Raw genomic sequence first — 24598 nt, 5'->3', positions numbered from 1 at the left:
ACTGTCACTAATTAAATCATTGTTGGTCCATTGTCATGGGGTAAACTGAATCCTGACCTTCTATGATTTAAAACCAAAGGTGGATGCTCCCTTCGTGCACATCATACACCACCAGTGTACAATGTTACCGTACACAGTGGTGCATGGTATACAATGTTCTCCTTTGTTCTTGCTTCATACATTCGTAACCGGCGAAATTTCGCTGGCGAAATTTCGTTGGAAGTTATGGGTTTAGGTAAGGCATCCATCCATTATGCACGGATGGCAATGGACCAGCCCTAGCCAGGTCATTCTTGGCCTTGGCCTTGACCATGTACTCATAGTGCCGGCTCAGGCCCAGGCCCAGCTCAGGCCCTAGTAGGGTTAGGTCAAGCAAAAATAAAAAGGTGCAATTTGTATAGAGGAGGCTCTAAACAATCAAAGTAAACCGCACCTTCAAATAGTGTCGAGAAATGTGATTTAAATATCGGAAATCTAGTGATAGCCTTAAAATATATTTTTATATTTAATTATAAGATTCAAAGCTTCAAAAATAGTATAAATCGAACACATCTATGAAAACTAGAAAATCTTAAAAATAGATGATAAAAAATATCTTACACGATGCATTATTTTGAAAACTTGAAATCCATCTTTTTTTATGTGTGTGCTTCTTGATATCGAGATGATCAATCTGAGAATATTTGGGCATCAAAACAATCTCTTCTTATGAAATTTTTGTGGTGGGCTCTAATGTGATCGTTTAGAGCCTTGACTCTATATAAACTTTATACAAAATAAAAAAAAACAAATAGAGGCGGGTTTCTCCAAGCCCGGTCCATGGCCAAAGCATGTGCCCAAGCCCTGCCCCATCACCAGCCCGGATGCACCGTCAATTTCGGATGGCGAAATATCGTTGAAAGTTTCGGATTTCGGTTAGGGACGTCGAAATCTTCCGGAATTAAAAAACAAGAAAAAGAAACGCGAATCGTCGGCTTCTTCCGACAAAAGTTGCAGTGACGCGGAAGCTGAGCAGGTCGCTAATGTACGAATAATTTCAGTCCCATTATTTATTATTATTTTCCCTTCATATCCATTTCCCTTTTTTTTTCTTTTTTTTTTTCTTCTTTTTCTTCTTTTTTTTTTTTCACTTTCAGAAAACTCACACCAAACTCTCTGAAACTCCGCCTTTTCGCCTTCTCTTTCTCTGTCTCTCTGACGCTTTGTGAAAATTGGCGTCTTCGTAGCTCTGTTTCCATTAATGGCGGAATCCCGACTTCGAGATTACTTGGAAGCTTGAAAACCCTCGAAATGGTGGTGTTTTGAGCTGAGTTTGTAGAAAGAAGCTCCGTCTCTGTTTAATCTGAGTCGTTCCTTCTAGGGTTTCAGAATGCTTTTGAAGCTGAAGGAGCTTCTCATCTGCACGAGTCCCTGCGTTTACGGTTTTGGACGGGATTTGAAGTTGCAGGAGCTTCTGGATTTTTCTAGTTTCTAGGTTTTTACCGAGGGGCACCTTGAATCTGTGTCTGAGATTCTAGGGTTTTGCATAGGGTTTAATAGTTTCAGGAGCACCAGGTTCGAGTTTCTGAGTTTCTAGGGTTTGGGGCAGGGCGCTTTCAGTCGAAGTTCGGTTGTTGATGCTTAAGTCTTTGTTTCTCTGGTTCTTAGGGGAGGAGGTAGTGGCCCTCAATGGGGAACTGTTGCCGCTCTCCTGCTGCAGCTGCAAGAGAAGACGTGAAATCAAATTACTCCGTCCATGATCAAAGCAAGAAAGAAGGAAACAGCAACAAAAAGTTAACTGTTCTTAGTGGGAGCATAAAGGGGGGGGTCGATGAGAAATATGTGGTCGATAGAGAGTTAGGAAGAGGAGAATTTGGGGTCACTTATCTGTGTATTGATAGGAGTACTCAGGAGCTTTTGGCCTGTAAATCTATATCAAAGAGGAAGCTTCGAACTACTGTTGATATTGAAGATGTGAGGAGAGAAGTGGCCATTATGAACCATCTCCCCATCCATTCCAATATTGTATCTCTAAAGGAGACCTGTGAGGATGAAAATGCAGTTCATTTAGTTATGGAGCTTTGCGAAGGAGGGGAACTTTTTGATCGAATTGTGGCTCGGGGCCATTACACGGAGAGGGCAGCAGCTGGGGTTACAAAAACAATTATGGAAGTTGTTCAGGTAGGCCCTGATTTTTTTTTTTGGGTTTATCAGTTCCTTTCTTCTTCTTTCTCAAGTTTTCTTTTGTGATAAGTCCTGAGATCCTTGCTTTTTGGCATGAAGATATGGGCAAATGTGGGATGTAATGTCTCGTTAAATAGTGTCTGACACATTGGGTTATAACAGGGTTAAATACTATGGGAGAGTTGAATCCAATGACAAATTTGGATGTTCGTGGTAGTTTTTTTTGAGTTTGGATTCATTAAATAGCAATTTCACTCTGCTGATGATTGTGTCTCTATTCATGTTATGTGTTTATTTTTTATTTTTTATTCATGGTTGGCAACAACACTGTTGGTGAAATAGTAGCTATAGAGAGATAATTCGTGGTTGAAGGGTCTCTCTCTCTTCGATTGTTTTATTAATGGTAGATGTTTTATTAACGGCTCTGCTTTTAATCTTCAATTTGTGTCCTTCTTGTTATGCTTGATTGCTTAATGCGGCATGTATATTATTTTCTTAGGTTTGTCATAAGCACGGTGTGATCCATAGAGACCTTAAGCCAGAGAACTTTCTATTTGCAAACAAGAAGGAGAATTCACCTTTGAAAGCTATTGATTTTGGCCTGTCCATATTTTTCAAGCCAGGTAGGCCAATGCCTCTCAAATTAGCACGGTTCTTTTAAATTGGGAAGGTTTTTTTAGTTTTATGTGACAGTACATAAAATCATACTTAAACTGCTGCTTTACACACACACATATTCATCTTGTTATAATTGGAAGTAGCTTATGAAATTTTTTTTTTGAGAATTTTCAAGTGTACATATAAAACTATACATAATTTGTTTTGTTTTGAGTGAGTTTCGATGTGTTCAAAATCCTTGGCCCATTTGTGTTCCAGTTGGCCACGAAGGTCGAGCCAAGTGCTTGAGACTCTGGCTCATTTTTAACTTATAAAATTATTGAAAGCCTTAGAAAACTAAAAGGCAAATTACAATAATATACATATATGGATATGCACAAGAATATCATAATGTAGTATCAATATTCTTTTGTTTTGGGCTGGGTCTTTGGGAAAATAATTATTGTGCAATGGGCATGCATCGAACACGAGATCTTCAGAGATATAACCTTTGTTATTCAATATTGACATGAATCAATACCGAGTATATAGAGGGTAAAATTCTCAGAAACCTGTGATCATGAATCATGAATTACAAGATTTTTGGAAGTAATACTGTTCGTGTGTCAGTGTGTGCACCTACACATGGTGCATCTAGGTTTTGAGAAACTATTACTTTATCAGGAACGACAAACTGATATGTAAATGTTTGCTCTGACTGATAATACAAGTAAAATATATAAACTAATTAACATATTATGAATGTCAAAAAGTGAAAGGCTATAAATAGTCAATGTTTAATGATTAAGCTGATAAAAGAACACAATTTTTGACGATCAATACACATGATTTCCTTTATGTAATGCGTCGAGCATTTGCCAAACCTAAGACTGCAGTGGAAAACAGCTAACATTTAATGCATCGTGCCTTGTGTATATTCATACCCTAAAATTTGGGTTTCGGTTATATTTTTCGAAAAACATTTTTACTGGTTTTTGTTTCTGCCTTGCACCTCCTCACCTCTTGGTCCCGCATTCAAATAGAAAAAGGATTGTATATTGTGAGACCATTTATCTTTGTTACAAGGAGGTCACAATTACTCCTAGCCATTATATGTCAAATTGAATGGCTTGAGACATGTCATAAAGTTCAAGAAATTTGTTTGAACATTGAGCCTAGTAAATGACACTCTTACAACCATCTAATTTGAAATCCAATGGACAAGAGTAAAGTTAACCTTTATCAAAAAAAGAAAAGAAAAGGACAGGAGTAATTGAGATCTCCTTTGATGAAAAGTAAATAGTCTCTTTGTATACCTTTCCAATAAAAAAGATCATGTTTTTTCTCACTAGATCCTGGAAGCGTCAACCGAATTTCCCCTATCCGTGGGCTCCTTTTGCCTATGGGATGTGCTGGGGGGCAGGTGCTGAAGGTTGTCCATCTGAGGTGGATCCAATTTAGGTGCATCCATCTACATTCATCTTGCCTCCAGGCCGGTGCGTAGGCACCCAGGTCAATGACCGTGACTACTAATGAGCAAATTCTATAAGCATTTTCTTAAAAGATACCTAAAAACAGCTTGAATATGATCATTAATGAGACTCTATCAATTTGCCTGTTGAGTATTTCTCATGAACTTAAACAATGAAAACAGAGTAGAACAACCTTTCGCACGGTCAGGAGTAATGAGTTCAAGTAAAATACTATGTAAAGATGTGATCTGCACTGAAAAATATCTAGCAACATTTTACATCCATTGGAAACATTTGATTGTGAAGTACAACTATTGTAGCAGAGCCCCAACTAAATGGTTATTTTTCTTCGCATAATTGCTACATTCTGTTTGAGAAAGTTACATGTTCCCAATTACAACATAGCCCCTTCACAGCAATATAATGATACATGATTAGTCCTTTTCTTTGTATTGCTTTGTTTACAATTTGTTGTTGCCCTAATCTCATTTTCAAAATTGTCTTCTCTTTTTTATATGGCCTTTGGTCTAATGTTGATACACCCAATTTGCTAGAGAGACCCTAGTGTCAGTACCTCCCTTGTGCAGACTGAGGTGACCTACCCTATGAGAAAAAAAGTAGTAGAAATTGCATTCTCCTCCAAACTGTGGGCCAAATATAACATCGAGAACATGTTGCAAGGCACTTTTATCTGATTTCATTGATTAGATTAATATGCTCATAACGGTGTTTCATTTGTAACCTTGTTAAGCTGTCTGTTCTCCAGACATTTTTTATTTGAAGTGCAGATATGTTAACCATCATGTTCTAACGGTTAGTTTGTTGAATGCCCACAAAATTTTGAATTTCTATGAACACGGCCTCATTGAATCATCCCATGTAGTCTTTTATAGTGGCACCCAATGGATCCAGCTCAAAATCTTCTCTGTTCTTGTCCTGAAAGACCACATAACCTATATGTATCTAGATTCCCTTTATTGCTACCCTCAAATTGAGTTAAGAACTGCACGGATGGTGGTGCCGACTCCACCATGCTTCTAACATTGAACCAATGTCTAAGGTCTTCCTTACTTCTGCAGGTACAAAGCCATCAACATTTTTGGTATCACTATCTAACTTTAAACTTGTCATTTAATTCATTGAGTGCTTAAAATGTTTAAATAGGTACATGTTCTGGTAACTACATAGTATAACAAGGGCATAATTTTTTTTTTTTAAATATTGTAGGTGAGACGTTTTCTGAAATTGTTGGTAGCCCATATTACATGGCACCTGAGGTACTTAAGCGGAACTATGGTCCGGAAATTGATATATGGAGTGCAGGAGTCATTCTTTATATATTATTATGTGGAGTTCCTCCATTTTGGGCAGGTATTCTTTTCCTTTTCTTTATGATGCTTGACTTTGATATCATACTGTAGATGTTTTGAAGGCCTTCTCTTACTACCACATCCTTATTTCTGTGGTTATACATGGGGACTTACATACAGAGTTGTGTGGGTGTTACAGTGAAATGTATTTTTTATTTTTAAACTGAAACAAAACGCCTTTATATTTCTTGCAGAGTCAGAACAAGGGGTTGCACAGGCCATTCTTCGTGGGCTTATAGACTTCAAAAGGGATCCATGGCCAAGCATTTCAGAGAATGCAAAGAGCCTGGTGCGGCAGATGTTGGAACCAGATCCAAAACTTAGGTTGACTGCAAAGCAAGTTCTTGGTATTGTACATACACATTTTCCAATTCTTTTGCATTTCATGACCAATATTTAAGTGTAGTTGTTTGTTCTCTATCACTATTGGTCACTTATGTTAATTATGGTCCCAGCTTCCTGCCATTAACTCAATGACCCATCTTGTTTTTACAAAGCTATTCCATCATTGCAGTTTTCTCTTCTTCTATTTATTGTTTGCCTTTTGCAATTATCTTAAAAAAGAAATGTGAGGGAAAAATACTTTATTGTAGAGGCAGGGATTTATAATTATTTACCAGTCAGCACGTCATTTCATGACAAGTTGTGCTTTCTACAGGATTTCTTCCATTTGACAGAGATGGAGGATCCTTGTACTTCATTCATCCTGTTGGAAAGTATCACTGATGTTGATCTCAAAAATAGGAAAATAAAGTCTCTTTGATGTTGGCATTCTTTGATTGGGTTGTGATCCAGATCTCCTAGTTATGGGACTCCATGCTATACCATTTCCTTTGATACCTTTTGGACTTCATTTGCAAATCTTGTAATGACTCCGAGGCCAAAATCTGGCAATAGAGAAAATTTATTTTTCTATAAGGTGCTCTTCGTGGGGCTTAAATATTTGCTTGGCGAGACTTCAATTATCATTGATCTGATTGATAGACTCAAATTGTGGACCAAGGTGGTATTCTTGTCATACTGTTATGTGCTGATTGATGCTATATAAATGGTAGTGTTGAGTGCTTTGGTTGTTTAGAAATCCTACGTTGTGAAGGAGTGATGATGCATCTAACTTGATATTGATCTAAATTTGTTATGTTCGGTGGTGTCATGGGTTTGGAGTAATCTTTTTGTTGCCTAAGCTTGGTAGAATATTTGATCTTGGATTGGAGACCAAGAATGGATTCTTGGTGAATTTTTCAGGATGAGAGTGTGGAACCTTTATTTTATTTTCAGGGCTGGGGGTTGGGGGATGGGATAGATTGAATTATAGTTGCGGGAGTCTGGGGGATAATGCTATGTTCCCACATGAGGAACTCCATCCCACTGTTCCTTTAAAGGATCTTAGAGGTAGCTGGGTTTAGAGAAATATGGATCTCACTGCCCATAAAATGGGATCTCAGTCTACATCCTTGTAGGATCCTTAGTATCATATATGGTGCATATCACATCGTGGTATACTAGAATTATGGTATTAAAGGCTACAATTGGATATCATCATAAGCCAATCTATGCTATCATTAATTGTAGTAAATTGGAGTACTATAACTATGCATTGATAATAAGCTAAGGTTTATGATAATTGAACAATCGGGCATTGGCTCGATCTTAGTTTTATCATATACTATTAATTGATCTATCTTGTTTTGTGCATAGTGGAGCTTAGATCCCTCCAATTCAAAACCTCGGTGCTAGTGACATGGGATCTTGCTCCCATGTATCCTAGGAGCTAGTTCCTTAACTTTAATGAAAGGACAAATGTATCCATTCTCCGAACTGATCCCGCTCCTGAACCTTCCCGCCTCCAACAACTATGGAGTATGGATTGTATTAATAAAATAAGAGATTTCCATTGAAGTGGCTGGTCCAAAGGGGCCAGAAACATGTATGCCTTTTTCACTCTTTTCGTGGTTTACGTGATTATCTTTCATAGAGTGGCTTCTGATGGGCTATTGATCATTCTCAAGAGCTAGGTATCAGCTGTTTTGGATGCATGTGAGAATTGCTGAATTTGGCTGGGCATATCCTTTCTGATGCATTGTACATCTGTAGGCTGTTTAGGGACATGGCCAAGCTCTGAAGGGTTTTCGATGGACTACACAAGGAGTTTTGAATTTGATGGAGGGGAATTTGCTGGAGGCCACTTGGTAGTTTAAGGGTTCTGCTCTCTGGAATCGAGCGAAATAACGGGCATCTCTTTTGTTGATGATGTTGTTCGTCTTGAAAGGCATTGGTTTCACAAGTTCATCCATCTCCTTCTATATAAGTTACTGGGTTCATTTTGGGTTGTGGTTCTTAGATATGAGGATGATTGGCTAAGGGAGCAAGGAAGTGGTCTTGGGATTTTGTTGGGAAGTCACCACAGTGCAGTCATGTCACTGATGGCTTACAGTTTGATTGGTTCTCGCTTGGATTTTTTTTTTCGATCTCATGTGACACGAATGCTTAATTGACATTGTGGAATGATCGACACCTTCCTGTTTATTCCCGTCATGCAGCAGTAACTAAGATTGACATCAGGTTTTTTATGAGGGGATGGGGGGTGGATCTATTTTTAGTGAATGCACTTAATGCACCTTCCTGGCCATGTAGGCACCACGTAAGCCACCTAGGCAGCTTCCTTGAGTTTGAGGTGACTGAGAATAAAAGCATACAAACCTTCTATGAAGTGGCCTCCTAGGGTGTCAAGCCAACTGCCTAGGTAGTCAAGGAGGCTCCCTGGGCTGTCTAAAACGTAGCCAAAGCAGCCCTAGGTGCCTGTCTCATGGCAGGTTCGCTTCATGTGGGCTTGCCTTGGCCTCGGAGGGGACGATTTGGTTTGTCCCACCTCAAGGTGGTGGCTAGGTGACCAAAGCAGCCTTGATGTCTTGGCCATCTTTTGAAACACTACTTCAGAAGATATATTCTCTGTTTTGTGCCTTAAATTAAGATATGAGAAGCATTAACGTGTGTGCTAACAAGTGGTAATTGGACACATTTTTTGCTCTTATTATCTTGGGCCTACATTTGAGCTGAGAGGATGCATTTGTTGCTCTCAATTCCTACAAAGCTATTGAACTCTTCATAGGGTTCTCATACTCTATGAAATGCCTCGATGCAGATATGGGTATAGACCATAGTTGTTGGAAACATTTGGGAACCCGAATCGTTTTAGGAATCGGAATCGTAGAATCGCAACTAGCTAGAAGATTCCTGTTTTGGAATTGACGTCCATACAATGGGAATTGCGGGGAGCGAGATTCCTATTTTTTGGGAGTCTAGAATTGACCAAAATGGAATTGAGATTCCGCCACGTCTGGAATCAAGATTCTGACCTTGTTGGAATTGAGATTCCTACCTCCTTGGAATCGAGTCCCAAGGTATCAAAATTCGGAAATCTTAGGAATTCAAGTTTCCAATGTATGTGGAGCCGATATTTGCATCAGTCTGGAATCGAGATTCCGACGTATTTGGATTCGAGTTTCTGACGTATGTGGAACCGATATTCATGCCAGTTTGGAATCAGGAATCATATTAGTTTAGAATTGAGTTTGATCCCAACTGGTAATCGTGGTTTGTAATTTTGTGGAGTCAAGTACGAAGCCCCATAGAAACAAATTTCCTATATCAACAACATCTCGTGCTTTATCGACTTAAAACCTATTTAAGCAGTCGATATCAGATGTCTCTCCTTGGACTTGTAGAAGGGTTCCTCAAATTTGAAGTCAATGTATTGATTATTGAACTTTGGGTCAAGTAGTCCACTAGCTAAATTATCTACAAAAGATACAAATGTTATCCCCTGTATTTTTGAATTATGAACTTGACTTCATTACTATACAGACAAAATAGGATTTTCTATGCCATGTTATTGTATGTGTTGTAATTACCAATTATACTTTAAAGAAAAGACAGTCAATCCTAGCACTATTAGAAATGTGAATTGAGCCAGTCGTAGCACTATTAGAAGCATTTGAATAGAATGACGTTTTCTACTCCAATTACCTTCAACTATTCAGGAAATTGGACAATATGTACTTCAAATTGTTTATTTTCTTTTTTTATTAATTTTTTTGCTTGCATTCTCATTATGCCATTGTGGTACGGGAGAAATTCAGTCTAGACATCAAGCACACACATGGATACATTATTGCATGAATTAAAAAACAACATGTGGGTAGAGAGAGATTTTGACGTCAAATGGGTATCTTATAGAGGTCGAAGCAGAATTTCATGTTGATTGAATCCCACTTTTTATGTTGTAGATTCTAGATTCAAAACCATAACGAATCAAGATTCATCACATGTGGAATCAGGAATTAACAGACGTGGAATCAAGATTCAATAAATGTTGGAATCGATATTCAAAAAATATGGGACCGAGATTCCACAAATAATGGGATCGAGATTCTTAAATAGGTATGAAACGAGATTCCTAAGTTCCGAGAAATGGTTTCTGTGAAGGTCCCTTGTCAGACTTGCTGAATCGGGATACTTTGAGCCAGAATCGTGACCTTGGCAGAGAGATTCGGGTAACTATGGCACGGAGAGCAGGGATACAACTCTGCATTTCTCAAAATTCACAGAGAAGGGTAATGAATATTGTGTGTGATACATGATATAGAGATTAGTTATCTCATTTTATATTTACACGTTTCTTGGGAGTGTCAAGTATCAATCTATCAATATCGGTGTCCACATGTTATTAACCTGGTAAGTTAAGCACATACAAGTATTTGTGCATTATAGCTCGTACCCCCAAAGTAAGATTTCGGAGTTGGTGGGGTTCGGAAGCTGCAGTGCTCTTTTCTCAGTGCTGGTGGTTTTGGACCTTTGGTTGGGGGGTTGAGGTGGTCCTCCTAAGAGTGTGAGGCAAACACCACAAATATTGTGAGTTAAACACCGCAAATGTTAAGTGAAACTGATTATTATGGTTTGTTGAGGTTGTTCACCATCTTGTTGGAAATTGTTTCCAAGAGCGTGCTGTTACCGGGCTCGACTTGCTCTTGGGTGTTCATGGAGAATTAATAGAGACTCTTGGACTTCAGACCTGCCTGGGTTTAAGAAGTTAATGGTAGTCCAGGGGAAACCCAGGTCTGGCTGACACTTGCTGGGTTTTCCATGAATGACAGTGGTATGGTCCTAGAATGCTACATGTCCTTCAGACAGATTCAGTGTGTGGAGCTCTCTTCCGAACTTCTTGTTCCAAACCTGGTTCTTTTGACTATTTCTCAAATGGTCCATATTCCTTTAGATGCATTATTTATGAAAAAAGAATATGCATGGGTGGAGTTTCATCAGTACAATATGTTAACTTATTCAAACCAGTACCTTAAACAGGTTTACCACAGATATTGTTCTTGTTTCCTTGTTCTGGGTCTAGTATATCATGGTGCAAAGTAGACTTGTTATCTGATGAGTATGGAACTGTAGTTTTATTCCTTCTTTTGTTTCCAAAATATGGCTTAAAATGTATTGGATTACTTTGAATGCTTTGGTTTTACATTTTACAGAGTAAGGATTTCAGTTTTATTTGTCAAGGGTAAAAAATAAGCATTTCTGTAAGTGGATGTTAGTCTTATAGATCAATATCTTGCAAAGTGGTATGTGCAACCCCAATATCGTGTGGTAAAGCTTTCTTTAAAAAATTGAAAGTACCATAGTGCTAGTTAGTAATAAATTTTTCTTGTTACTGAAATTATTCAGAAAAAATTGTTCTGTTACTAAAGTTTATTATAAAAAAAAAAATTACAATCCAACATACACATCTCCTGGAAAAGAATAGCATCTCACAGGAGCTTACTGGTCATGGTTATCATTTCCATTGAAAGGTAATTTTCCAAGTTTTGTTTTTTCACCCTGCTAGGGATTCTTTCACTAATCACAGGTTGGCATTTTTAGACAAACTTTCTGGGTTCAGTTTTAGAGAGTAGGCCAATTAGTCAAATGTTACAGAACATAGATGTTTCATATCTGTTCCCTTCTATTACTGATATCTCGGTAGAGGTGGCAACTTCATTTTGAAGAAGAGTTCTCTAGTGGGATTCATTGTATTAACTTTTCTCCATTGTTACTATTGCAGAGCATCCTTGGCTACAAAATGCTAAAAAAGCTCCAAATGTTCCTCTTGGAGATATTGTCAAGACAAGGCTTAAGCAGTTTTCAATGCTCAACAGGTTTAAGAGGAGAGCTTTAAGGGTTGGTTCTACAAATCTGATCTATTGTCGATTATATTCTTTCCTTTGTGAATCTTATAACTGAAAATCGACCCATAAACATATATGCTAATAGGTCATTGCCGAGCATCTGTCCATTGAAGAGGTGGAAGATATCAAAGAAATGTTCAAAATGATGGATACAGACAATGATGGCACTGTAACCTATGAGGAACTAAAAGCAGGAATTCAAAAGCTAGGGTCCCAGCTTTCGGAGGCTGATGTGCAGTTGCTTATGGAAGCTGTATGTATATCTTTTACTCTGTAAGTTTGATGGTGCATGGTAAACATAATAAAATGTATTAATGCTGTTTGATTATTTTCCAAATTCACCAAATGACATAGATATTTACTATTGGCGATTGGACATTGCTTGCATCCTCCATAGAGAGCCGTTGAGAAGTGAGAAAAATGATGTATGCTATATTAGAACTTTGTGAAGTTTGATTGATTGAATTTAAAAAGCACACATATGAGACATTGATCAACGTGAAATGTGGCTGCAATGACTAGATTGGTGTGAATGACCTATTCTCAGTCTTATATGTCATCCCTTCCTTCAAATGTTCATCATATCCAGAGTAGTCTTCGTGTTCCCTGGGCCTATTTTTCCCAAACTTAGTGGTGACTGAGATTCCTTGTTTGTGATGTGCATATGGTGCTTGCTTACAATGAGAATTTAAAATACTTCCCTTTCTATACAAAAACTTTGTAAAATTTTTGAAGCTCGTGTTGCCCACAATTTTACTAGGTGGTATCGGTCCTCTGTGCAACCTCTGCTCAAGAAATTGGGGTGAGGTTTCTTTGGGACATGTTGCAGGTAGCTTTTACTTGTTTAGCCTTCCGTTCTCAAAATCAATTATTTTTTAAGTAAAATGTAGCGATATATAAATGCTGTAAATTATATTTTGCAAAAACCCACAAGGTGTAGGTGATGACATCCCACAAGTTGACTGCTGAGAAGCATACCATAAAACACAAAACCCTTGCTTACAAAAAGGAATAGTAAGGGGTGAGGGAGAGAGATAGGTTAAGAAAGAGAGATGTTTAGGCTAAGAAAGAGAGCAATTTAGAAAAGAGAAAGGGTGATGATATAGAGGAGAATAAAGGTATGCAGAAAAAATAAAACTAAGAGAATGAAGAGAGTCAGAAATGGAGATAGTGGAAGGAGAGATGGTGAAGGGAGAAAGAGGAGTTCGGCAGGCATCCCACAAGCCGGTGCTCTGCCGGAAAACAGCAAATAAACCAAAAAATAAGAGTTGTCTTTCTCAAAATCAATTTTTTCTTAGTATTTCCCAAGTGATTTCTTTTTATTCCCTCAACCAATTCTGAGGTGATTTAAATTTCTTAGGGGAGTCTCTTGCTCCCACACAAGTTTTCTTCTTCCTTTTGCTCATCTTTTAGATGTTTCTAGTCATTAAGCTTTGAATGGATGTGATGCTAGAGAATAATGTGGATCATATGGAACCTTGACTATTAGATGTGGCGAGGTTGCTTTTCTCTGGTTTCCAAATTGGTGGAAGTTCTCATAGGGTGTAAAAATCTTTTTTGTCTTTTTTTATCTGCTACTGGCTGTTTCCTCCATTATTCTGATGGCTTATTTCTACTTGGGTTATGATGTGAATGGTTAGGCTTTTTAAGCATGAAAGCACTCTCTCATATGGTGGGTCCTTCTCATTCGAATGCTCTTCATCTATCTTGGGTGGATGTTATGCCATCTTTTGGTTGGTTGGTTCAAAAGATTTTCCCTTCTGGTCAATGTTGATGTTGTTGGATATAAAAGAGGCTTCACATTTTCTTGACTGGGAAGATTTGTAGAGCTTTGTTGCGCCAGTTAGAGATCGTGGTGATGGGCTATTAATTCTTGAGATCAGTGTATCAAAAAGTGCTAGGCGGGTCCTAGGTGGCCTGGGGGTTCCAGGCCGCCTAGGCGAGCGCCCAGAACCTGGGCGGCGGGCCCAGTTGAAAAAAAAGAAAAGATAGAAGCCGAGAAGAGAATTTTGATAATCCATATTGTTAAACAGTAAACTGTAAAACCATACAAGTGTAAGATACAAAAGTCAACACTGAACATAACAAAAATATGCAGAAATTTAGAAAATATACAGTATAGGATACAAAAGTCAACACTCAACACAACAGTCAACACTCAGCACTTAGCACCAAGAGGCAAGAGTCTTCAGTCATCATCATCATCAGAAGGAATATCAATAAGGCATGCCTCATCATATGCATCAGAGTCGAGGCCATCATCATCAGAGTCATCTTCCTCTTCAATATAATACTCGTCCTCCACTGTTTCTTCTGAATCTGCCTCTTCCTCCTCCTCTTCTTGTACCTTCCTCTTACTAGTATGTACAGTCTGTGCTGATGAGGCCCTAGGCGTCTTGGCTGCTCTGAACTCAAATATTGTCTAATTTCCTCCCTGGTAGCCTCAAGAATATTTTTACACGGGACAACATCTCCCTTAATACCGACAAGGTGTTTTTTAAACCGGTAAATACCCCATTAGTATCCTTTCCACAATAATCACATTTAATACATTTTTTATCATTTGGATTCGGGTTATAACCATACTTCCAACTTCGATCCACTTCTAGAAGAACCTAGAGAAGATACTTCCATAGAACAAGGCTTATTTTCATCATTTTCTGGTTCTTCTATATTCAACAGATGTCTAATCTCATCCTGAACTGCTTTAAGAACCTTTGTACAAGAAGCAACATTGCCTCTAACACCAACAAGGTGTTTTTTGAATCGGCTAATACCCCCATTGGTATTTTTAAAAAAATTTACACATTATACAATTTTTATCATTTGGTTTTGGGTTGTACCCATACTTCCAACCCGGATCACTTCTTCTAGAAGTAGCAGAAATAGATATATAACAAGGATTTTGTTCGTGTTTTACACAACTTATATATTGCTTAATCTCCTCTCTGATAGCTTCAGGAACATTTTTACAAGGGGAAAATGTTTCTTAAACCGATTTATGCCTCCTTTTGTATTTTTTTCACAAAAATTGCATCGAACGCAATTTTTGCCATTTGGATTCGGGTTGTGTCCATATTGCCGACCCGGATCTCCACTCCGACTAACACTTGAAGAAGACATCTCAAAATAAAACAAACAATCTAAAAAATAAAGTTTTGCACTTACTTTGATTGCTCGAATTCCAAACTTTGAGAAACACTTCGATCCAATAAAATGTAGTTTTCTGGATGTTTCTTTCTCTCTAAAAGGGTTTCTTGTGGGTTTAGGTTTCAAATGAACCTAAAATCCCTCATTTTAACCTTTTATATCTTTTAAAAATATCAAAACAAAAAAAGAAAAAAAAATTTTCGCCTCTTGGTGGAGCACAGGCCCTGGGCGGCCTCCCAGATTAGCCGCCTAGGCCTGGGCGAATTGCCTAGGCATTTCGGTTTGCCTAGGCGTCGGGCGGTCCGCTTGGTTGAAGGCAGCAAGTTTCCGGAAAATCGGATTAGTGTTACGAAAGGAAAAGAATTGTCTTGCTTTGGTTCGGGCAATGTTCAAAAAAATGGATTTGGGCGCCTAGACGGTTTGGGTGCCTGGCCGCCTAGGTGGGCACCCAGGACAGGGTGCCCTCACCAAAATCAAACCCCACCCCATTAAAAAAAACGGATTCGGGTGCCTAGGCGGTTTGGGTGCCTGGCCGCCTAGGTGGGCGCCCAGGGACAAGGTTCCCTCACCAAAATAAACCTCCCTCCCCCCGAACCCGCCCCAAACATAAAAAATAGGGGAGTTCTTAGGGCATGGTTTATATCCTTAGGGAGTATTTGGGGCAAATTTAGAGCTCCAAACTCCTCGTGAGTATAAAATAGACGAAAACATAGTAGTACAACAATACAATACTACAATGAGTACAATCACATAACATATTTACGGATGAGACAATCATACAAGTCTCAAAGAGATTGTAACTTTGTAAGTTGTATGACGTTAAAATGCTTGAAATACCAAATGTCATTGTAGGAAACTAGAAATCCATACTAGAAACGAATCAACGCTATAGTCATACACAAGTTAACAAGGCAAAATAAATAAACAAATGCATCAAGTCATCATTCATCAACTAGACAACTCTATGGCATCAGTGGCATCACCACTCAGGGTGTTCAATTGGATCATGAGGAGCATCTGATGATGATGTTGTTATCCTGCCATCATCATCAGAATCATCGCCTTCCTCAATATATTAAGTGTCATCCCTTGTCTCCTTTGAATCTACTTCTTCCTCTTCATCATCCTCTCTTAATGTCAATATACCCTCTTCCTCTTCTTCGCCATTGCCTTCTCCTTTCCCTTTCCCTTCCTTTGGCTCTGACTTTGAGTTTGAGCACGAGCGGTACGCATAGGGGGCATTGCTGTCCCAGCAGCCTCACGAACCTGGCCCCAGGTCAAGCCCTCTCCAGGGAAAGCCTCATCATCACTGGCATCGACCATCCACTCGCATGTGTCATCAATATCAAAAGCTTCAGTAGCCTCCCTTTGATTGTGCTCCAGCTGATGATGACGCTCTTGCAACTTCTGATTATACTGAACAAAGACTACTGAATATGTATGGCGTTAATTTAATAAGTAATATTACCATTTCAAAGGTGCTGAAGTTTCGCTGACATCCAGAGGAGCTGCAAGTCAGATTTAGTATTTTCATGGCCATCTGCCTCAAAAGAGGGGTTCTTCCACCATGGCCCATCCACCATGCACCTATTTCATGTAAATGTAAAATTGTGAATGTAGTAATTTAGTAAATTAGGAATCTAGCCATTTGGGTAATTGAAATTAAATACTTAAATTATAAAATCAAATTGAAGAGGTTCTAAACTTACCAGCAGAGATCTTGGACGTTTGTCTGATTGCCAACTCCTTACCTAGAGATCCAGTAGTGAGTTTATACAAATCTAACTCCATCATTGCCTTATCCTGCACGTCAGCATCATGATTGAGCTTCACATTGCACTGGTTGAAAGCATCCATGAACTCAGGCTTGCTATGTACTTCAGCATCGGTGTAAAAGTGAGTGAGGTTAAGGTAATATCTTGCTAAGTGTAGGAGCCTCTCAAGCTGGGAGTTCCATTTGTCTTCAATAATTGTAAAAAACGGCCCATACCTCTTTTCATCCCCCAGACATCTCTTGATTTCTTCCTTCGCTTCCTGCATGTATTTATAGATGTGCCGCATAGCAGGTTTCTTCTCAGCATCAACCAACTTGAGAACCTTTACCAAAAGGTGAAAGACTAACAAGGCATAATGGACATGATTCCAAAATCTTGAGTCCATGATAATGCCCATAACAACTCTTGCATCAGCTTTCTCGGACCACTTGGACTTGGTCCAATCCTAAAAAACAAACGTAGACCTCAATTTGTCCTTCTGCTCATATAAAGATTTCAAGGACAAGTACAAGGTGAAAAAATCTAGTCACCCCAGGCCTCACCAAGTCTCTGTCCTCAGTAGACTTTCTTATCATGGCTAAGACCTGACCAACATAGAATTCCGTAAGTTAAGTAAATTACCCTTAATAAATCGATGCATTAAAAATACGCAAAATAAGTAACTAATGAAACTAGTATAGTACTAAAATGTATACCTGAGTGTGACTATACAAATAAACTGACTTTCTGTGCCTTTTCGATGGTTGTCCTGAACGTCTTCTTCTTACTAATGGCCTCAAACATGAGGTTTATGTAATGTGCTGTACAAGGGGTCAAGAAAATACGCAACCTCTTATCCAGCAATAATTTAGTGGCCGCCATATTAGTAGAATACATATCGGTCACAACTTGGACCACCTTATCCTCCCCCTATCTCCTCTATATACTGGTCCACCAAATTAAAAATGAACTGTGCATCATGGGACTTGTCTGAAGCATCAATAGCCCTCTTGAACATTGTCCCTAAAGGACAATTCAACATCAAATTCATGATGCTTCTGCGCCTCTTATCACTCCAGCCATCGGTCATTACTATGCAACCATATACACTCCACGCATCAGTGTGGGTCTTTAAGTAGTTGTTCGTTAGCTCCACTTCTTTCTCGAGTACTGGCCCTTTAAGCTTAAAAGTAGTTGGAGCCCTCAACCCTGGCCCACTACTTCCAACATAGCCTGAAAGCTACTCAAGTTAGCGGCATTAAAAGAAATGCCCGCTTGGAACATCGACATCCTCAGATATTGGATGACCCTTTCTCTCAGATCCTTCTTCATATGGGTCTCTAGGCTTGTTTGACCCCTTTCTCGTGGTAGTACCTCAGGATCCGGGTGAGGTAAGAAAGCAAACATTAGAGTGCATGACGCCACATCCCCTTTAATGCTGGCTAAATGCTTCTTGAATCTGTTGATGCCGGCATGATAACGTTTTTTGCAAAACTTGCACTCGATCCTATTCTTGTCAAGAGGATTTGGACAAGTTACATACTTCCAACTTGGATCAGTTGGCCTACTTGATGCATTAGAAGCCTTTTTCTTCAATGAATAATAATTGATCGAGTATCAATCAATGTGATTTAGAATCAATCACCTAATCAACAAACCTGTAAAATACATAAGATTAAAGAATTAAGTCACTAAGACACTAACTATTACTTTACCATAAGACTTAAATGAATAACTAAATATATAAGATATTTTAAGACTTTAGTTTCACTTTCACATAAGACTTAACCCTTAAGATATCACATAATCAATTATTTATCAAATAAACTAAAACAAAAAAAATAGAATATTAAAATAAGACACATTGTACATAAAAAGAATCAATTATTCATAAAAGAATATAATATATACTCAATTTCATCGTCCAAGTGAGAAAAAAATCAATAAATCACCAAAAAATAATCTTTTAACTACAAACATGTAAATATGCCGTAAAAAAATAAAATAAAAGAAAAAACACATGATTCATAACATAATATGTTATAGCAAATTAAAATCAAAACCCTCTTTCAAATATGATAATGCTTTAAAAATATCAAAATCAAATCGATGTCGGTTCAAACCTCGTCTATTGGGTCGCCAAAATTTCTTAAAATCAACTATTAGAAGCTCCAAATCCACCCACGAACTATTGCCTTCGTTTTAGGAAGAAATCAAAAAAATAAAAAATTTGTCGATCTTTCGATAAATCCCAAAATAGTGGTTTTTGAGGGGTTTTTCTCATCCTAAAGTCCATGGATTTTCTGTTAGGGGTTTAGAATACCCCTTAAAACCTTTTTCCCCCATTTTTAGTGGGAAAAATTACATATTTTACCCTCACCCGAGGGTTTTTTCTGCCGCCTGCAAGTTGTCATGGGGCGGCGCCTAGGCGAGCGTTCAGACAATAGCGCTTGGGCGGCGTCCAGATCGCCTAGGCGGGTGTTCAGAAGCAAAACTCCTAATGCACCTGCCCAGATTGCGGCTAGGCGTATTGAAATTCTTTTCGCCTAGGCGATCGGGCAGCCGAATTTTTGAACATTGGGTTTAGGAATTATGGTTGAGAAAAATAAGCCTACTCGCTCTGTTCGGACTCTCCTTGAAGGAATGATTATATTCTCGAGGAAATATGCCATGGACTTGCTTGAGATGGGTATTTTTAGTGTCTAAGCTTGTTGTTCACCCCTTGGTGCCAAGTTTTAATAAAATGACATGTTGGTCCCGTTTATGAGAGATTGTTATGTTCTATGGTTTAGTTGGGAAACTTCCCGACTAATTTATCTTAGTATACCCAGCACTCGAGTTGCACGTTTTGTCACCCAATTCATGCAAGACACCACTTCTACACAAATAAAGTATCAGAGAAAGCAAGGTGGAACCTTACCTGGCCACGTGAAAAGCTGGAAGAAAAGTGTCAAGATCTTGGCCTCTACTTGTGAAATGGTGTCGCTAAGGGTCTTGCTCAAACATATTGGAATCCCATTCACTTTTTTCATGAACATTAAACATGAAATCATCTATAGAAGTGATGTTTTTTTTGGATTTTAGGACATTCTATCGACCCAGTTTAGTACAGGCATGTAAATCGGTCTCTTGATTATTAACTATCCAAAGAAGAACTATTATTGTCTTAACTCAGTTTCTGGAAGACGTTGAGCATATTGAAGTTGGTCATCTACTCATCATTCGCATGAGAAATGGTGGCTGCCAAAGCCATCAGGCACCTTGTGCCAGATAAAAGACTTACATAAAGATATATTTAGTTATTCACTGAGGATGTTGCTAATCATAGATTACAATACATTCTATGTGAATTGAATATGTGTAGATTCCATTTGTGTTGCCTTTCAACCCAGATAAGGCAATGGAATATATGATAAAAATCTCGATAAGCGATAACTAAAGTACATACCTCTCTGCTAGGGTTTGTCTCCTATTCACAAACACATCGGAGGGTGACGAGGAATGAGCACAAACTTGAAGGAAACTATTCAACTACTAAGCTGAATGCAAAGTCCACATTGTAAGAGCCAAGCCGTTGGACGCGTGAGGGCTCTTTCTAGTGTTGCACATGAACCAAAACAAGGACTAAAGTGGGAGAAGAGAGAGGCACAGATGGGGCATGTTTCTCTGTCCCTCTCTCAGGAATGCTCTCTTTTGGGTATCATGTGATTTCTCACTCGACGATTTCATGGGCATGTTTTTGTCCGTCTTGTATCTTATTCTATAGAAAGACCCCACACCCCTTGTATACATGTAGGAATCCCTTCTATCCTATTTGGATGGTTCATGATGATTTCCTTATCTTCATTTGGATTTGGATTAGGATTAGGAGATTTCTAATCCTAATCTTACCAAATCCAAGAAGAATAGCAACTAGGGATTTCTGACCATTCTATCTAAATTGTCCTCCAAGATAATCTCTCTTTCATCAATTGGGGTCTGCGCCTGTGGAGTATGTAACCCGTAAGATAATCTCTCTGTCATCTATTGGGGTCTGGGCCTATGGAGCATGCAACCCATAGAGTCCCCATATACCTATTTAGGTGCACAACTGCATGTAGTGGACTATGTGATCCACATGGCAGTCATGTGTAGGCCCGTTTACTGGATGCGGGATACCTGTGCCCATACCCTTGAGCTGATGTATCTCTATGATGGATAGCCATATTTACTGCATTATCTCTCCTCGAGAAAAAGATCTCTGGGCTGCGTTTTTTGAACTTTTTTTCATGATTGTGTTTGTCACATCCAAGAGAATGTGGCTACAAAATTTGGGCCCAAAGAAATGACTCGCGCCCTCAAAAATGACAGGGCCGACATTGTGGCTGTCTGCCCTAGGGCAAACCAGATCTATGGAATGAGAAACAAGAAAGAGAAAAGAGAGGCATGTGATCCTGTGAGAGAGAAGCATACCCTGCCAGTTCCCTACTCTTCTCCTTCTACCTTTGGTCCTTGTGTTGGGAGGTGCCCTGAGCATCCATCAGGAATCTTGCGGCTGGGACTTTGCTTTCAGCTCTATCCGTTGTCAATTCCTGGTTATCAAAATTCTGATGTGCTGCTGCATTTCATGGTCTAAACCCAATAGTGCATTTGAATTGCTGAGGAATGTTGCAGATGAACCCTCTAGTTATTAGGGCATAACTAAAGCATTAAGCCCAGGTTATGATGGTTATATGATACATTCGAACCAATCAACTTTATTCTACTTATTGCCCCTAAACCGCTATTTTTTCTTAGTGTGTTTTTGAGTTTTCTAATATGTCTTGGAAAGAGGAAGCGGGCAGGTTTTTTCGAAAGAGCTGCATTCTTAAGATGATTTTTTTTTGCAAAGAATGGATTTCTTACAATAAGGACTGTCCCTACTGTAAAACATGGAATAAAGGAGGATCCTATGTGCGAGATCAATCATCGAACTCCCGCATGATCACCACTTTCCTTGGATGTTGCATGTGGAACCTTCAATCCATGAGCAATGAAACTTGCACATAAAAACTGACATTACAAACACCAATAGTAGACCTTAGGCCAGGGGCATGGTTTGCCTGTCTCTGGTACCATTTGAAAAATCAAAAGAAGAACGAGAAGTTTATGTAATTCCTGGTAATCACATGTACAATTAGAATGGTTTTGACAAATATTAACAAAGAACAAAAATAAACATTAAACTCAAGTTCTGAACAATTCTTGGTACTTGTTACAACAGTTCAACACACAACCAGAGGCACACACACACTGACTGTATCTCATTGGTACTTGGCTGGCTTTTTAGTGATTCATTTACCCCATTGGGGCTGTAAATCTTGCAGCAAATGGTGGCTTTCTTCATTCGTTTTAGAGCAACAAGATATGGGCATCAAGCTATTCCCTCGCTTCCTGAAGTCCTTTGTTTTTGCTTACCTGGATGAATGTAGCATTGATTAATTGGCTGAAGGAAAATTAACAGATTTGTCTCTTGTTTCTTGTATTTTTAGGCTTCTGTTAACTTGTAATTCTATAATTCCATCTACCCAGTAAAGGTCCCGATCATTTAAAAGCTGGGAAGGATAGCAGCTCGTTGAAAATTGGAATTATTTTCCTTTCACACAAATGTGTGTTATCTAAATTTTGACTGTAGGAACGATTTGAACAATGCTTCCTACTTCCTGGATAGATGATAACTTGATGAGAGTGAACAGGTTGATGCTGATGGGAATGGAACACTGGATTACGGAGAATTCATTGCAGTGTCCCTTCATCTTCAGAGGATGGCCAATGACGAGCATCTTCGCAAGGCATTCTCTTACTTTGATAAAGATGGTAATGGATTTATTGAGCCCGAGGAGCTAAGAGAAGCCCTAGTTGAAGATGGTATTACTGATTCCGTTGATGTTGCAAATGATATCTTCCTAGAAGTAGATACTGACAAGGTGATCATACATTAAAATGTTTCTCTATGTGTGTGTGTGTGTGTGTGTGGCCATGATGGAGACTGATACCAAATAAAATGAAATGGTTATTTTCAATGGTACACAGGACGGGCGCATTAGCTATGAGGAGTTTTTGGCCATGATGAAGACTGGCACTGATTGGAGAAAGGCATCTCGCCACTACTCAAGAGGGAGGTTTAACAGTCTTAGCATCAGATTAATGAAGGATGGGTCCTTGAATGCAGGTAGCAAGAAGTGAGTGATTATACGTGATGAGTTTTGTCGACATTCAATCTGGGCCATACATATTGTTTCAGGTACTTCAAGCATTGGCTCAGTCATGTATTCATTTGTAATTTTTCCTGTCGGTGATGCTACTGCTTAATGTTCCTTGATATTTCGTCCTTTTTGTATCAGGGTAAGTTAAATGGTCCTGTGAATCAATTAATGCCTGACATTGGAACGCTTGCCTAGCCAAGCAGGAAGTTAGTACTCAGTTCTCTACCGCTGGGGACCTCTGTTTGGTGCTTATCAATGATGCAGGGGATGAAGTGGAACACATCATATGTATCACTTTTTCTAGACATGTTAATTTGGCTTATATGAAATTTGTATGCAAAATTATGTAAAAACAAAATGGTTATGTTTTGTGCCACGTTTCTTGAAAGATGTAGATTTGATTGAAAAAAACTGTCTTTTTTGTTTGCTGTATAAGGTGAATGTGTTGATTATTCCTGCAAAGTTTTGCCATTTCACTGTGAGTTTTGCAGCATTGAGTATTTTCGTTTGAGAAGTCTGGGTGACGTTGGCTTTTTCTCATTGTTATTGAGGATGGGTTACTGATGAAATCCTTAGCTTGGTGAATGGGTTACTGATGAGTAAGGGTAAAACCGTTTTCTCAATGAGTGAGGGAGTTTTTTTTTTTTTGGCCTTCAAATAAACAGGGAGATAGGAAGGGACTTTACTCTTGAATAGCTTGAGTGGACCAAACAGTACCTTTTAGTTTTCACTAATTGACAAGGAAGACAGTGGGATTACTTATGGATAAGTGGCACATCCGACCTGGATATGTGTTACAAGTTAAAACTAACGAACACCTTTTGTCTTTAAAACTTGAGAAAAGTCATTAGAAACCTTAATCTTCTCCTAAGCATACTGTATTTCCCGTAGGTAGATTCCAACTAAATTTTGCACCATTGCCTTCACCTAGTGTAATTGCTCATTAGAAACCTTAATCATGCGTATTAGTTGTAATAGTGTGCATATCCCATTATAAACTACAATAAGAAGAACGCCATTGTCTGTGGAGCTTGGAGAAGAAATGACATGGAAATCCTAAACCTCGTAAAGTTGGAATTGGAAGTTTTTAGATATAGTGGGTTTAGCATAAGGGCTATAATTTGTGTTAAAAAGTGACCATTAGGAAGATGCAGTTTTAGGACTGAAAACTTTGTAAATCTATTCCTGCCCCACCCCGTGTTTTTTTTTTCAATGTCCATTCTTGCCTTTCATTATGAAATTTGACGCGTTAAAATGATGCAAATCTTATGGATCTATCAACACTTAGACATGTTATTTTTAGGACTTAAAATCCTTTTTATCTAAAAATCTTTTTTTCTTTTTGAATGCTAACTTGGGACCTGATGATAATGAAACTTTAGACATCAATATCCCTCTTAACCATCTTTGCAGCTTGCTTGGAACCCATTCTCTGTTTCCATTTTCGATAGATAATCATCAATGTTGAGAAAATCAATATGATAGTTTACGGGCACCAAAATGCATTTTATGATTGGGTTTTGAGGCGCGGCTTTACTTTTTATTGTAAAGCCTAAGGCCTCCCGTAAACTTTTTCTTCTAGAAAGGTGGAAGTGGGAAAATAGGTGGCAGTGGGAAAATGATGGACTGATAGGTGGAATT

At 38.6% G+C, this 24598-nt stretch overlaps 1 protein-coding gene across 2 annotated transcripts; it reads left to right on the top strand.

The window, feature by feature from the left end:
- The first annotated feature begins 1142 nt into the window (after positions 1-1142).
- LOC18433423 (calcium-dependent protein kinase 13) lies at positions 1143-23497 on the top strand. Of its 2 annotated transcripts, none has more exons than XM_011624718.3 (9): positions 1143-2160; positions 2663-2786; positions 5460-5603; positions 5797-5949; positions 11706-11821; positions 11915-12082; positions 22448-22678; positions 22785-22995; positions 23096-23497. In XM_011624718.3, the coding sequence occupies exons 1-8, from the start codon at positions 1669-1671 to the stop codon at positions 22935-22937; spliced, it is 1581 nt and encodes a 526-aa protein (XP_011623020.1). In that variant the 5' UTR covers positions 1143-1668; the 3' UTR covers positions 22938-22995; positions 23096-23497. The 2 variants fall into 2 exon arrangements, with proteins under 2 accessions (XP_011623020.1, XP_011623021.1); XM_011624719.3 differs by having other exon boundaries at positions 11915-12102.
- Positions 23498-24598: the final 1101 nt, after the last annotated feature.

This window comes from Amborella trichopoda, chromosome 8, assembly GCF_054954075.1.
Source record: "Amborella trichopoda isolate Santa Cruz 75 chromosome 8, AtrichopodaSantaCruz75HAP2 v2.0, whole genome shotgun sequence".
NCBI classification, from domain to species: domain Eukaryota; kingdom Viridiplantae; phylum Streptophyta; class Magnoliopsida; order Amborellales; family Amborellaceae; genus Amborella; species Amborella trichopoda.
The sequence above is the reverse complement of the archived record's forward strand: the minus strand, read 5'-3'. Positions and strand labels throughout refer to the sequence as shown.

Excerpts from the sequence above, each read along its gene's own strand:
- LOC18433423 (XM_011624718.3), top strand. The coding sequence starts at position 1,669 with ATGGGGAACTGTTGCCGCTCTCCTGCTGCAGCTGCAAGAGAAGACGTG. Across the intron at positions 5,950-11,705 it reads GACTGCAAAGCAAGTTCTTG|AGCATCCTTGGCTACAAAAT; the intron begins GTATTGTACATA and ends TTACTATTGCAG. Across the intron at positions 22,679-22,784 it reads TAGAAGTAGATACTGACAAG|GACGGGCGCATTAGCTATGA; the intron begins GTGATCATACAT and ends AATGGTACACAG.